Source organism: Pyrgilauda ruficollis, unplaced genomic scaffold, assembly GCF_017590135.1.
Source record: "Pyrgilauda ruficollis isolate IOZ18807 unplaced genomic scaffold, ASM1759013v1 scaffold101, whole genome shotgun sequence".
Classification (NCBI taxonomy): Eukaryota; Metazoa; Chordata; class Aves; order Passeriformes; family Passeridae; genus Pyrgilauda; species Pyrgilauda ruficollis.
In genome coordinates, this window is record NW_024508213.1 from 435,599 (window position 1) to 450,784 (window position 15,186).

Genomic DNA, 15,186 nt, shown 5'->3' on the forward strand with positions numbered 1-15,186 from the left:
AATGCCATAGAAAAATCTGATTAGTCTGTACATCATTTCCATTATATTTTATATGCTGGAAGAATTAACACTATAAAAATCTCAAGAAATACATTTTAAATCCTCAGTAAAAATAGTCTCATTCATTTACTGAAGAACCCATGGCATAGAGAACTTCAGTGTAGCCAGCTTTTAAAAGCTTAATTTTTCCTGTTGGCATGAGTGTACCTGTTCATAGGATAACAGAGAGAAAACAGGAGGCTGTATCACTTTTTCCTCCAAAACTTTACATTTATATTCTCAAAGGCATAGCATTTAAGATAGCTAGTACAGGTGAGGTTTTTTTTCTTATGATAGTAAGGGGAAGACAGTGATTCAGGTTAGGAAAGGATGTTAAGAATCTCTGGGAGAGTTACCGGAGGAACATAAGAGGCTGGAATGGTAACGGTAATGTAATTTCATACCCAACCTTAGTCATTACAGAAGCCTGTCACATTCAGAAGCCACAGTTTGCATGCAGGGACTAAAGTACCCTGTAAGGGGGGAGAAAAAAAAATCTGAGATCCCAAAAAGCGCAGTACAAGCAGTCCAGGCACTTTGTATCACTGATTTTATTCACATGTACAAGTTGACACTACACTATTAAAATAGACAATACAGAAGCATTAAAAACAAATACTGTTTAAAAACTTTAAAAAACACATATTGCTTCAAGCTTAGATGGCATTTCCCTATTGTTTTTAAAGTGAATTCAGTGCTAACAATAGCTGAGGCAGCTTCCCATTCACTTGTACCCCTAATTTCATGGGGCTACTTGTCAAGGTGTTGAGTCAGGCTCCATTTATGGCTTTGCTGCTGAGTGCACTAACTGAGCTGGAAAGGAAACTGGAACATCCAGGTTACCATACATTAGGCCCTCAGATTGCTAGCATTTTTGGTCCCTATCACAGTTAGAAAAAAAAGAGTCAGAGAGGCCTTTATAGTTCAGTGGCACTACATTATGCCATAAAAAATGAGAACACTTACATATGTGTTAAAGTTTAAATGTAAATTTGCATGTACTACCTGGATAAAATTCTTACCAGAAACTGTTCCTCAGTTTTATTAAGGTTGGCTCTAAGCTTAGCTATCACCTTGACTATTATCTCAGCTTCCTGTGAAAAAGTCTATATTTCATAGTTGCAAAGATGAGACAGCAGTGACTGAACAGGCATGCTACTGTATTTTACAGGACATTCTTATGCAGTTTTCATGGTAACATTTTACACTGTAAACACTAGTCTTCACAACACTATAGTTGAACTGCAGCATTACACATTGTAAAACTCTTGCTTCACTTAGCTAAGTACTTCCAGAAACAAAGGAATAAACAGTCATTTTAATGAAGACTTTGGACAATTGAGTATTTACTGTGTTCTTACCAAAAAGTTTTACTTGTAAAACAGGAGTGAGAAGTGTTCACCACTTTGCTGAATTCAAGAGTCCATGCAAGACAATGTTTAGAAATTCCTTAATTGATAGAGAGACATTCATTAGGTTTTCTACTTTCCAGTGAGTCCAATTGGAAGCAAATGGCCACCTCCTGTAGGAATCTATGGAATACACTTAAAGCTTTTACACCTGGAAAGTTCTGCTTTACAATGCAATTGGCTTTTCATTTGTTAACATCAAAGCACCAGCAGTTTTCCAGACCAAATACTTCACACACAGAGCTTGCAGTGATCAGAACTATACTATTTCATATAGTCTAAGCAAAACAGTAGCTTTATAGTCAATACCCAAATGGAGGAAGGCTACCTGATTTGCAGAATAATTTACCCCTCACTTCAGGTATTGTATTACTTAAGCCCAGATAGTACCAACATAGCACCCAGGATTGTTTTGGCTATAGACCATTTGAAAAAGCACAACAATGACTCACAAGACCTTATTAGTGTATCTGCTGTCTTTTAGTAAGTCATCTTTGTGGGGAACAGCTCCTGACCAGACAAGGATTTTAGGACTAGACAATTTCCTCAGTATACAGCAGCCTTGATGCTGTTGAAAATTCTCATTTGAAGACCTGAACAGGCCTGTTGGAGATATTTTTAGTTCCCAGTATCCAAGGCAGAAGACACTTTGGCCTCCTATAATTAATTGCAAACACCAACACCTCATGGGAGAAACATCCAAACACAGGTACTTAAGGCAGGCACATAGTCATCCTGGCTCTTCCATTCCCTGTGGGAAGAGAGGACTGTAGAAGCTATCTTCAAAAGCATGGCAAGATGAGTCCTGCCCTACACAGTCAAGGAAACTGTTGAATGTGACAAAATGCACTGAGGGCACAATCCATCTGCTGTGGTTACATAAAACCTACAAAGTGTGTGGGCAACAGGAACAGGCAAGTTTTTATTGAATAAGGCTGTTAAACACTACTGAGTTGGTGCTTTGACACTGCTGTGCAAAGCTTGGGTGGCTTCTGGAACTGCAACAGTGTCAGAAGCAAGCTAAGCATATTTACAGCAGTTATTTAAAGAGGAAAACACAGCATAAAAGGAAATCAAAAGAATCTCATATGGAATAAAGGCATTCTCTGGAGTAGTTTTCCCAGTTTTGGGCACTGTTCTAAAGTTTCAGGAAGTTCTGGCCTGTGGTTTACTTAGCAGTCAAAATCTCCTTGCTGCGTATAAAACATTCCTAATCATGCTGTGCTTTCCCAAACTTAAAACCTGTAAGATCTTAAGTAGGTAGCCTTGAACAAGAGTGGTCTGTATTTTCATACCTTTATGCGTAAAAGGCAGGTTAAACAAAAAACAGGTTATAATCTCATGGATTCTAGGACGTTTTAACAAAATTTAAATTGTGAGTAATGAAACCTTTAGTGACGTAGTGGACACTAGGAGGCAGCAGTGCTTGGACCCTTTTGCACAATTACTTTCTTCAAGAACACAGTCAGACTTTTCATTAAGCATGCGTACTCTGTTGTAATAGTAATTCTAGAGTCCTCCTTACTCACTGAGATTGTGGAATGAAGCTAAAACTAGTGCAGGTTTCTGCTCTAGAAGTGGAAGTATGCTTCCCATGGGAATGTGTCCAGCCTGTAAAACACAAGCTTCAAAACAATTAAACTGAGATAACCAACATATGTAACTAACACACAACACATCTGAACAAAACTTTGAAGCTCACAACTACAGCAATCATCTGCCTAAAGCATAGTTAGCAAACTGAAAAAAAAAAAGGTAATTTACAGCCACCTGAGGGAAACAAAACCACCAAGGATATCACAATGACTGTCTTACTATGTAGAAGTAGGACCTACAAAAAAATGCTCAAACTTCATTATATGTTCTAGTTTACTAAAGGGTACACCCCTCCTTTCCCTAGCCCTTACCTCCTCACCATCCCCCTATCAGTGAGGGGCTCTGCACCAATTGCAAGAGGCAGCAAGTTTCTCAGGACATCATCTACAAGTTTTATCAACACAATTTTCAAGTTTAAACCCTTTAACAATATACTTGTACAATACCTCCAAGCAGAATGCATATTGCACTCTGACCCCCACTGAGCGTAATAGATACTCTGAAGCGTTAAAAATAGACCTCACCAGAAAGGAGCCAGCCCTCTCCTTCAATAAATGCATTTACATGATTAAGTACAGACTAAGTGTGACCACGAGGTTAGTACAGTGGTACAGCTCTATATTTGTAGAACAACTAACTGCTTATTGAGTGGCAGCTATCAGATAATGATTGTCTACATTAGTTATTTGGTACAACAGGAACAGCTACAGCAAAATGATCCTGTAGCTGTTTCTTGCCCTGAAAATGAGTGATTCATTCTAATGACCTTAGAAACAGTGATAAAAGTTAGCATCAGCAGATTCACTAATCAAACAAGGTTGTTTTTTGTTTGGGGTTTTTTGTCGTTGTTTTTAAAGTTTCTGTGTGCAGGCAATGCTTGGTATTTGCCTGCCTAAAGCATCTACATTTATTAGTGCTAGTTACCAGATACACTGGCTTCCTGTTGCCTGTCTTCATACACTTATTTTCATAAAAGTGTTAAATAGTTTTATAAATACAAAGGCACCTCCATCACTCCTTCAAAGTCTTTCCTCAGTACCATCTCCCCATGACTTGAACTTTAAATAAGGGAAAACAGATTATTTGCAACCATGATCAAAAAAGCATTTGCTTTGACTCCCTGTATGCTAAGGTTTCCCCTCCCACCCTCAAAACAAGCTAACCAAAGCATTAGAAAAATTCCCAAAAGGGGAATTGTTTAAAAGATTGGGTAGTTATATCTAAAAGCCTCTTCAAATGTTATGGCTCCAAGGATACACCCCGCTGTGAGGTAGGTAGCCGAGATAAAAACATTGTAACAAATACTTTAACAGCTGGAAACTCCCTATAAAAACCTTGCATAAGTGGTTTGGTTCCTTGCACCAGTGTCCTGATATGCGTGACTTCTTCTGAGGATGCCTAAGGGAATCCAGATTCAGAGAGCTCTTGCTGAGTAGCATCTCATGTACTCTGTCATCCAGGGGTTGTCTGCTGGGGAGGGCTTTGTTCGCCAAGTGTTTTCTGCCTCTGCTGATCGCACTCGCCTCTGAGAAAGCTTCCTTTTCTCCACTTGTCTCCTGTTCTTTGCTCGTAGGGCAGATTCGTGAATCTAAAAGACCAGAGTTAGTATTATGGAAGGAGAGCAGCCTAGGAACCCCTCAGGAATGACGAGGATCACTTTTTGTTTGTCCCAGTCCCTGACCTGAAGGAACAGGGATTGTGAGCAAGGTTGTATTTTCTTCTCTAATTTGTACCACTAACTGAACATAGACTTCTTTTTTTCCCATGAGAAGTGCTTTAAATTCTGTTCTGCATTACCTTTCACACTTCCAACTATTGATTGCAAAAATCTTTAATGTTTCATAGTCTTACTCAGATGAATTCTAAAAACTTCAATTCTCTGTTTCTATCATTTAAAACCTAAACAGCCCTCAATATGCCTAAGCACCCCTTAAGCCTAATATCCCTAAGCCATGTTAGTAAAACCAAACCCTAGAGATCCCTTAGAGACTAAAGACCTTAATTTTGAACAATGTGCTGAACACACAATTACATGCATTTTTATATTAATAAATTATAATATTTCCCCCAAAATTAAATATGAAGAACCAGTTTCTATGTTTGTGTGTCTCTCTTTCCAGATTGAAAACTCTGTCTCCCATCTCAATAAAGGGTAAGTAACACCTTTCAAACATGCAAGAAAAAGTAACCTCAGCAGGCAGTAAGTAGTCAGTTCCTACATAAAGAAACATCCTCAATGACAAAACACTACATAATTGGGAGTGTTTCAGAAATGTTCTGCCTGTTCAGTCCAAACTCAAGACCTGAGCTCAGGTGTTCTATTACTATTTCTAGTGTAAGAAATATTAGATGTCTAAGATAAAATATAAATAATTCTGCTCATGTCAGGCTTCAGCCTCTTCTAGGCTTCAACATAAAGCACCAGTCAACTATTTTGAGCACTGACCAAACTTTATCAATTTAGCATAAGTGTCTATTACCAGGGAAGACAGCTTCTTTCCAAAGCTGTAAGGCCCAAGTTCCTCCTTTTGCTTAAAGGTTTGAGCTGTCCAGGAAGGAAAAGCCTGGACTTCAAATCCCTTCCAAAACAGCCCATGAAAGGTCAGCTCCATATTGCACAGCACAACCACCCCCACCTCAATCCTCAGGTATCTTGTGTCACCGATTAAGACTCTACATTAGCAGTAAGATAAGGACAAGACCCTGGCAGGGATGCATTAATGATTGTGTTTTACCAGCCTAGGAGCGTTACAGAGAAAAAAGAAATGGATCTGTTAAAACACTCCCTTGCTGTTTCTAAGCTAGGAAACAGAGCCCCAGTACAGCAAAATCCTGGTGCTGTCCATGGCCACATGAATTTAATTTGTGCTATTTTGGTAATATTTACACCAGCCCTGTAATCCATCAGCCATCTGATAGACCATTTTGCTGCAAGCAACATTTCCTACTGGCAAGCCACCAAAACAGACTGCTAGACAAGACATCTTAGCAGAAAAGCACTTGTACCATCTCAGTGAGGCTCCTTGTCTAGGAAGGCCCCAGCAAAAAAACTCTTTCACAGCACAAGCACTTCCCCAGTGTTTATATGCCTGCCTGCTGTGGGATGCCTGGCGCTAACTGCCTGCTCTTCTCCTGTTCTCATAAAGTTCAGAATGCAGAAGTACTTTTATAACAGCCAGTTTTGCTGGTAACACTGTAACAGCCACAAACAACAGGCAGTTCTAATTAGAATCTGCAAGTATTAGTCAAACCTGGGAAGCTTCCAAACCAACAGTAAATAGCTCTTATTTGGACATCTCAAGACTCTTCAGGTTTAGTGCTAGAACCTACTGCTTGAATCTCCATATATTCAAATGAAGGGACCCCTGAGAAGTTCTACCTAGCTATTAAGACACCTGTAGGCACTAAGTAGTCTCTGCTTTTTAATGAAACAGAAGTTCTTACTTACTTCATTCACTGAAGCAGAAGCACAGACATTGTGAGTTTTCTGGCTCCCAGTATCCGTCTGTCTTTCTCCCCACCCATAGAGAGCAAATGGATGTTTATTCTCCTTTGGTGCATCTGTCCTTTGGGGACTTTTGGCTGATTTTCGATCGTTACGACTGGACAAGGCACTTCGACTTGGACGTCGTCCTGTACGGCTGGTTTTGTCTGCTTCCTTTACAGAATTACGTTCTACAGTTTTCTCTTGCTCTTCCTTCTCCTGCTTTTCTTGATCTTCTTTTTCTTTCTCTGAAGAAGAAAAAGAAGTTATGCTTCAAGCTCCCAATGACAACATATTAATGTCTGATTTGCACAGCCTCTCAATACATCACTGAAGCTGTGCTTTTTTTAGAAATTCAAGAAGCCATTGTGCCCTTAGCAACAGACATATACCTTGCTTAAATGTCTTCATTCTTTCTTTAGTGACTTCAATACAGCTTTCCCATACTTAAAAATGCCTTTCGCTAGTGAGGTTACAGATAACCAACAGCCCCAGACAGAACTTAAAGACTATTTCCAGTGATCTTCTGTCCTCACTATTTCATCCTTGCATCTCTCAGACAGCACAGATGGAGCACTGAATGCCACATAGATGCTGCTAGCCAGTCAGAGATGGAGTCTGATAAGACTATGTGCAATACTAAATCCCTCCTATTATCAGCTTCCGCTGAAAAAGGTGATTCATTTTCAAGCTCCCTGTTAATACATGCATCTCTGTTACAGTTTGCTGCTTAGGAAGGAGAGTGTGAAGCAAAAACCCACAAAGTAGTAGACATCACCTTTGCTACCTGATCAGTGAATTATGTTGTACATTTAAAGTACCACACTCTGCAGGCATTACTCCCCAAGGCTCATTTATCCCACACATTTAAGCCTCCACAGCAATAGTCCTCCAGGCACTGGGTATGGAGAGTAGGGTTTGTGAGAGAGAATATAAAGGCTGAATCACTGCAGTTTTAGATCATCACTGAAGACTGAATCAGCATTATATAAAATATTAATTAATTAATAAAAACAGAGAAACAACTGTTCCACAAGAGCCAATCTTCTTGCCCTATAGTGTGTGATCACCTACAAGACACGTGCCTTTTATTCACCTAAGAGTACAGGAGTCCACTAGTAACCAATTCCTTTCAAGTCTGTCTTGTGCTAGACTCACACAGTGATCACTCAAACTCTGCTGACACCAAACTTGCAGGTTTTCTACCACACCATCTATTTCTGCTTCTGGTGGGGACCATCTCCACGCCACCTCTGTTCCAAGTCTCAGCACATTCAGCCATCACCAGCATACACTGGTATGAACAGGAGGAATTCCTTCACTGTCATAGGGAGTTCTGGTTTAGGGCTTGCTTACATACCGACAGGTTAACCAAGGGTAAGTAGTGCAGTTTTTACTCAGGTGGTTTCATCATTAAAAGCAGAAGGCCTTGTCAATCCTGTGACATAATAGCAACCATTCCTGATAACTGCTGATTTCAAGCATGTGTGTAGCTATGATATTTTATTAAAAATCCTTTCCTAGGATTTTTTCCCTCCTGAGAGCCTCAGGAAAGAAATGTAAACAATAACTATCTGCTGCTGTGGAATGCAACAGGTGCATCTTCCATTGGTCCATGTGGATTGTTTTCAATTGATGACCAATCACAGCCACCTGTGCCGAGGCTGTGAGCAGTCACAGGATTTTGTTATGCATTCTATTCTATTCCTGTTCTTTGTAGCCTTCTGATGATCTTTTCTCTCTGTTCTTTTAGTATAGTTTTTATGTAGCATTTTAGTATAATATATAACATAATAAATCAGCCTTCTGAAATGGAGTCAAGCCTTGTGTCTCCACACACAGAGTGTTCGTCGCAATACATGTGCATGCCCAATCCAACTTTAATCTCAGTTCTGTATCCATCCAGTTCTGGTGAAATAGAAGTTACCTGCCTGGCACACTGAGTAAGCATCCGTTTACTCTAGCACTCACTTCACGTTTGCAGAGTAAAGATACCAAGTCTTGTTCCACACCCCAGAATTCCCCTAAGGCAAGCCTTATGCTCTCTTGCTAGCTGTTAACCTGGCCAGCATGGTTTGTATGTGCTGCCAAGCAGCACAGAGGCCCTGGTGCTGGGCCCTGTTCAGGCTTGCCTATAACCATCTTCCAAGATGTGCAAGTGTAGCATTCATCTACAGGTGATGCAGTGCAGCTTATTTGGTAAAGAGTGACCAGCAATGTTAAAGTATTTAGAGCTGTATTTGTTGAGAGTTCAGCTGAATGACATCACAAAACAACCAAAAAAAATTAGTCAAGGCCAAAGTGGTGGCATGTTGAGACTAAAAATGGCTAGATGAATTTTACATACCTAAATATTGGCTGGATGTAGTTTCAGTTATTACAGACAAGGCTGGTAAAAAACAGCAGTGAGTTCAGTGTGGTATTAGACTTGTTTTGCTTGTTTTCCCTGTGCTCTGGGACACAGAGCTTCACTCTGAAACAAGGCAGCTCATTCATCATGGCTGCAAACAGGCAGCACAGAGTTATCCTCTTACAAAATATTATCTGAGCATCTCCCTGCACAGCCACTCCAAAGGAGGGACTGCCTGGGTCCATTATCGGAAGGAAGCACTGTTTTGAGAAAATTAAACTCTGAAAGGGAACATATTGCTGTCAATTCTGCAACCAGAGTGCTTTTCATTTTGGAAAGCTGTTCCATCCTCCATTCAAGGAAAAATGTCATCTTCCTTCTCTGCAAAGGGGGATGGAGCAACACTGACTTCATAAACAGCAGAAGTGGCATTTAGAGACTTAAAAATACAGGAAAGTGGGGGCTCTGCAATTACATGGATAGTTCAGCTTTAAAAAACAAGGCAACAGCCATGCTTGGGGATGTTGCTCACCAGGATACAGCTCCAGCTGGTCCAGAAATGATTGAGCCATCTTGTCCCAAAATAGCAATAAAAGCATATGGGTAAATGGCACTCAGAGTCCTGTGCACAGCCTTACAGTAAATGCTGTATGCCCGAGTGTACTGTAGCACTTATGAGCACCTGCTATTAGAGCAGGGGTTTCCATGAACCCACCCCTACAGTGCCATTTACACAGAACTCAGCTGGTGAAGGCACAAGATGTCTAACAGTTATTTAAGCCTTTTATTTAAAACCACGGTTTATATCCAAGCCATTTTCTTAGGCATCACTTTTCAAAGTCAGAAGAGCAGCAGTTGACAGCAGGACTTAGACCCAGCTGTTCAGGAAGAAGTCCAGGCACCAGCAACTCCTACCCATCTCCTTCCTATGCAGAGCACCATGCATCAGCTCCAGCAGACACAGGAAACTCAGAACTGACCAGCTTGCAGCATTACAGGGATTAGACAGGAGAAGGGAAAAGCTAGAAACATTTAAAACTGCATCATGGACACTAAGCAGAGCACACTGGATGGACAGGAGGGGATTAAGTGCTTAACAGGCAGAACAGGCCCACCCAACACGGCTGCTGAAAGCTCCTGCCCAGAAGAGGTCACTTAAACCCTGCTGCATCGCCCCGCTTGCCTTAACAGCTCCGCTCCTGGCTCAGGCAGACAGAGCCCAGGGGAGCGGCTCTCTCCCACAACACTGCACCCCCAGGGGCAGACAGGACCCCCATTTTAAAGGCCCTGATGACTTACTACAGAAAATAACCTTCTGGTTAGACCCACGGGCCAGGTCACAGGGGTCAGCAGTGTTATCTCTGTATAGAAATGCTGGCCCCTTACAGCACTGCCTCAGCACCGGGAGAAGCACTTTGTGCTTGCGTTGCTGCAGGCAGAACTGGAACTTTCCTGCTTTTGTACCAAAACCTCCCCAAATGGGGCAGGTCTCCTATGCATCTTGAAGGGGCTATATAACCAGTTGTGGGTATCAACAAACTGCTGGGTAGAAAGTAAGTTACTACAGATGAAACAGATTGCAACATCATTTCTTCAAGACAGATCTTGCATGAGGCAATACTGGAGCTAGCAGTCACGCAGCAGCTCAGAGCTGATTGGATTCACGCAAGCTTCATCTGCAGCAGTTTGGAAAGTAATTACTGGATTGGCTTGACAGCAAAGCTTGTTTCCAAAGGAAAAAAAGTGGGAGCAACTTTAAATAACAGTACTGTAAACCCCTAAATTGATGCTCTTGCCTTCTTCCCCCACCACAAACTGCTTCTTCCCACATACATGGGCCAGCAAATGCACTTGCAACATGATGACAGACAAGATCAGGGAACAAGTCTGAAACTGGATCTTCTGTTTAGTTCCACTAATCCATATCAGTCACTTTCCCAATACTTTTACGGCAACTCCTTCAATGGCAGGTTGTCACTGCTGTCACTTAATACCACTGCACAAAAATGCTGAAGGCAAAATGGCAATAAGGATTGAAAGATGCCTTCATCCTGCGGGTGTGTGCAGCAGTGTCATTTCACAAGCAACAGGTCTGACAGCAGCGCTGCTGCCAAGAGCTTCTGTCTTCTACTTACCAGCCCACTGGGTTCTGTTGACAGCTTTGAGGATGTGTCTACACCACAACTACACCAGTTCATTTAGGTCAAGATTTTGTGGGATTATGTTTAAAGCACATCTGTGCCTGGGCTTGTTCCACAGAACAATCCCACAAACAGCTGCCACAAGTGGGGGGCCAGAAGGAATTAACACAAAGTTACCTCCAAGCACACCTTGGTATCACTCAGCCATAGCTTCAGTGCAAGACACAGCGACAAAGCACATTTGTCCCACGTGCTGCCCCAGGGCTTCACACTGGCAGAGCTTTAGACCAACACCACTGAACATTAAACCAAGTTGCCTACATCCACTTCCTCTTCACACACCAGAAGCATTCACAACTTTCACAAACACACATGGGCTCATTTTAATGAGAGGAAAGAGGAAACCAGGGCAGCACATGCCATTATGAATTGTGTTTACCTCAGATATTAAACAACATTAGTGCTGACCAGCTTGTTGCCATGTTGGCAACAAGCACTGTCAATACCATTCAGGCAGAAATCAGATTCCCCACAAAACAGCAGGAAGCAGCAGTAGCCAGGTAACAGCTAGGATGTTCCAGCATGTGGGTGGATGTCAGATTCAGAAGACAAAAGATGTCATCAACATGAGCACGCTCAGCTACCCCCACAGCACTTCAGTGTAATTAAGTTCTTTCAGAGTAAAAAAAAAAAAAAAAGAAGGCAGTTTAATAGTAGCAGCTTCAGAGTGGTAGTTTCTATGTTATCTCCTCCACATGCCTTAATCAGCAAGCCACTAAGCAGAAGAAAAATGTATACTTATGATTGTCCAATACTAAATGGGTCACCTCCTTATATATTATATGTGCATTAAGATACAATAAATATCCACTAAATCCAGAATCCAGCTGCCTAAGGAGAGTTGTTTTCAGTCCTTCTGCTAAAGACTTAGCAAAGCTCTTAAATACTCACAGAGGTTAAAAAATGTTTATTCTACACCATTTGCCAAAGAAGTGAATGTGAAGTACAGATTTTTCTCCCACTATAAAATAGCAAGGATCTAGCAAATCCTTAGGCATTTCCTTACAGCATCCATGGCAAAGGTGTATCAGTTACAGAATCACAGTTGCCCAAAACCCTGCAGCCTGGCAGGCCACTGGTGCTCCACAGTCCCTTTGCCACTGCTGCTGGACTGAGGACACAACTGGGTGCACTGGATAGTCACTGCACCATCACTGACCACAGACAATGCCTGCACAGCAAGCCAGCTGTTATGCCCTGCTGAATCCCAACCAGAATCAAACTACCAAGTAACTCCAGCTGGACTTTTCCCTAGAGAGGAGTCAAGGAAGGAATCAGGGAGCAGGCTAATGAGTGAACAGAGCACCCTGGCCAGCAGTCTCTAGCCTTGGCAACTGCTGGTGCCATTAGATCACAGCAGGTTTAGGTGCTCTATCCATAGGGTCAACAAGAAGAATGAAGCTGTACATATTCAAAGTGCATCAGAAAAGCTGGGAATGCCAGGTTCTGAGTGCAGCTTCAACAGCTTCCACCTCCTCTCACTAAAAGCCAAGCCTTTAGAAAGCATCGCCTTTTCCCAAGCAACCACTCCCTGATGTTTTGCAATTCCTTGGTTCTTCTCACTGAGATACTATGGAGTTCTTCCACACATGCTCCCAGTCTTACTTCCTCTAAGTCTGATTGAGGAAAGCAAAAGTAGACCCACTAATACTCTGTTACATACTGGTGAGCTGTGGTGGTTTAACCCCAGCCAGCAACGAAGTATCATGTAGTCACACCCTCCCTCCTTCTACAGGGGAATGGAAACAATATTCAGAAAAACTCAAGGGTTGAGATAAGAACAGCTCAGCAAATGAAATAAAGTAATATATAATAATAGTAATGAAAAGGGAAGAATAAAATCCAAGAGGAACCAGTGATGCACAGTCAGTGGCTCCTGGGCAACTCCACCCAGTTTATACACTGGGCAGGACTTTCTGGCTATGGAATATCCCTTTGGCCAGTTTGGGTCAGCTGTTCTGGCTATGCTTCCTCACAGCTTCTGGTACACCTGTTTCTTGGCAGAGCATAGGAAACAGAAATATCCTTGATTTAGGGTAGGTACTGCTGAGCAACTACTAAAAACATCAGTGTGTTATCAGCATTATTCTCATACTGAGTCCAACAGACAGCAGTGTACCAGCTACCAGGCATAAAATTATCCCAGCTGAAGTCAGAACAACAGCTCTGGGGAGGTGCAGTGCATTACCCAGCAGCTATGTGCACCCCATGTGAGACCTGGGTACCACAGGCCCACCCAGCTGACTGCAGAGCCCCACATCACTAGTATGCTCTGAAACACCAAGCCTCTGGAACAGATGACAGCATAGCTAAAGCTTTTGTGGACTGTGGTATTCTTAAGGTCGATGAATGCAGTTTAGTCTTGAATATCAGAATACAGATCATTCTGGAAAGCTCAGGTCCCAAAGGGCATTGGATCAGATTAGTTTTCCCACTCCAAACAAGCACATCTAACTGGGGAGAGAAGAAAAAAAAAACCACACACCACAACAACAGCAAACAGGCAACATGAGGCTTAACTGAACAGTTGTCAAGGATTTTCCCTGCTGCTGTACAACAGGGAGACAGCTGATTCAAAAGGCATTTCAAGACACCAATCAATGGCTGCCAGATACAGTATTCTTTCACTACAGGAAAGAAACTATATCTTATGGGATAAAAAAATACCAGCTTGAGAAGCTTGACCATGTTATTGTCTTCTAAGATGTCTCTTAAATCGTGAGACATCAAAAGGGAATTATTCTGTGCTAGAAAAGAACAAAATGTTACCAGCTCAGCACCTGTTCAGGCCATGAAGTTGATCACACTCAGCTGCGCACCCAAGACCAACCCTCAGGTGGCATTAAGAACCAAGTGTTCAGCCGAGACAAATTACATGTGCAGGTCCAGGAAAGCAATTGCGTTATGAGCCAGCCACTGGCATACAGTCCAACTTGCCTCTGCTTTTGCCGGAGAACCCGCTTATATAATTGCAGAGATGCTTGGCTCCCATGGCAACAGTTTACATAAGTGGCTGTGACTCAGGATGAGAGTTGCCACCACTTGGCTCTTTAAAGAGACACCTCCGGCGCCGCAGCCATGGCTCCTCCGCAGGCCTAGCCAGGATCCCGCTGGAGGCAGCGGGGCCCGGCTGATGGGCCCTGCCACCTCCGGGCCATGTCCTGGGGGCGGATAAGACGGGCCAGGCGGCAGCCGGGTGTCCCCGCACGGTCACCCCGCCGGGCCCGGGCGCCCCCGGGATGGGGGATCGGCCCCCAAGCCGAAGAGCCATCTGCGCCGAGCCCCGCGGAGCAGGGCAGGGCAGCACGGCCCCGCCGCAGGGAGGGGGCTCGGGCCGCACCGGACACGCGTGTCCCCCCCGCCACCGCCGCGCTCCCTACCGGGGCTCGCCCGTCCCGCCTCGCTCGGCGCTGCCGCTCCCGCCGCCGCCTCCTCCTCCTCCCGCGCGGCCGCGGGGCTGCCGGCGCCCGGCGGCGAAGGGGAGCCGGCGGTGCTGCCGCCGCCGCTGCCGCTGTCCTGCTCCCAGCCGTCCCAGAGCCAGGGCCGGTGCGCCTGCTCCAGGAGCCGGCGGCTGAGGCGGTAGTGCAGCAGCTCCAGGTAGCAGGCGCCGCACGATTCCCACTTGGGCTCCTTGAAGCGCTTCATGTACTCCGTTTTCACGCGCCGCGCCGGCACCACCATGGCGGAGCCGGGAGCCGCAGCCGGGAGTCGGGAACCACCGGCCGAGCCCGCCCCCTCCCGCTGCTACGTTTAAATCCAAACAGCGGCGTGCGGCCCCGCCCCGAGCGGGGAGGGATGCCTGGAGGGGGGAGACGGAGCCGTGAGGTGCAGCGAACGGGATGAGATAGAGCGGCAATTCAATCAAATATAAAATGTATCATAAATACACCCAAGCACCGCAGCCCTGGGCCCAGCAGTAGGCGTGCTGGGGCCCGGGTGATGCTCCGGGAAGGTCTCCCCGCCGCCCGGCTGAGCGGCAGCCTGGCGCTGCCCGGGGCCTGTCGGGGCACATTGAAACCCAGCGAGTCTGTGCCGTGCGTCAGAACTGATGCAGCAGCAGCAGCCGCAGCAGCAGCAGCGCCTTCTGCGTACTGCACCCCGGGCCGC

At 44.2% G+C, this 15,186-nt stretch overlaps 1 protein-coding gene across 1 annotated transcript; it reads right to left on the reverse strand.

Moving 5' to 3' along the window:
* Window positions 1–575: 575 nt before the first annotated feature.
* LOC121354152 (centriole, cilia and spindle associated protein) lies at window positions 576–14,813 on the reverse strand. Its single transcript, XM_041468559.1, has 3 exons — window positions 14,460–14,813; window positions 6,493–6,776; window positions 576–4,632 (listed from the first exon to the last, which is right to left on the reverse strand). The coding sequence occupies exons 1-3, from the start codon at window positions 14,758–14,760 to the stop codon at window positions 4,459–4,461; spliced, it is 759 nt and encodes a 252-aa protein (XP_041324493.1). The 5' UTR covers window positions 14,761–14,813; the 3' UTR covers window positions 576–4,458.
* Between the last annotated feature and the right edge of the window lie 373 nt (window positions 14,814–15,186).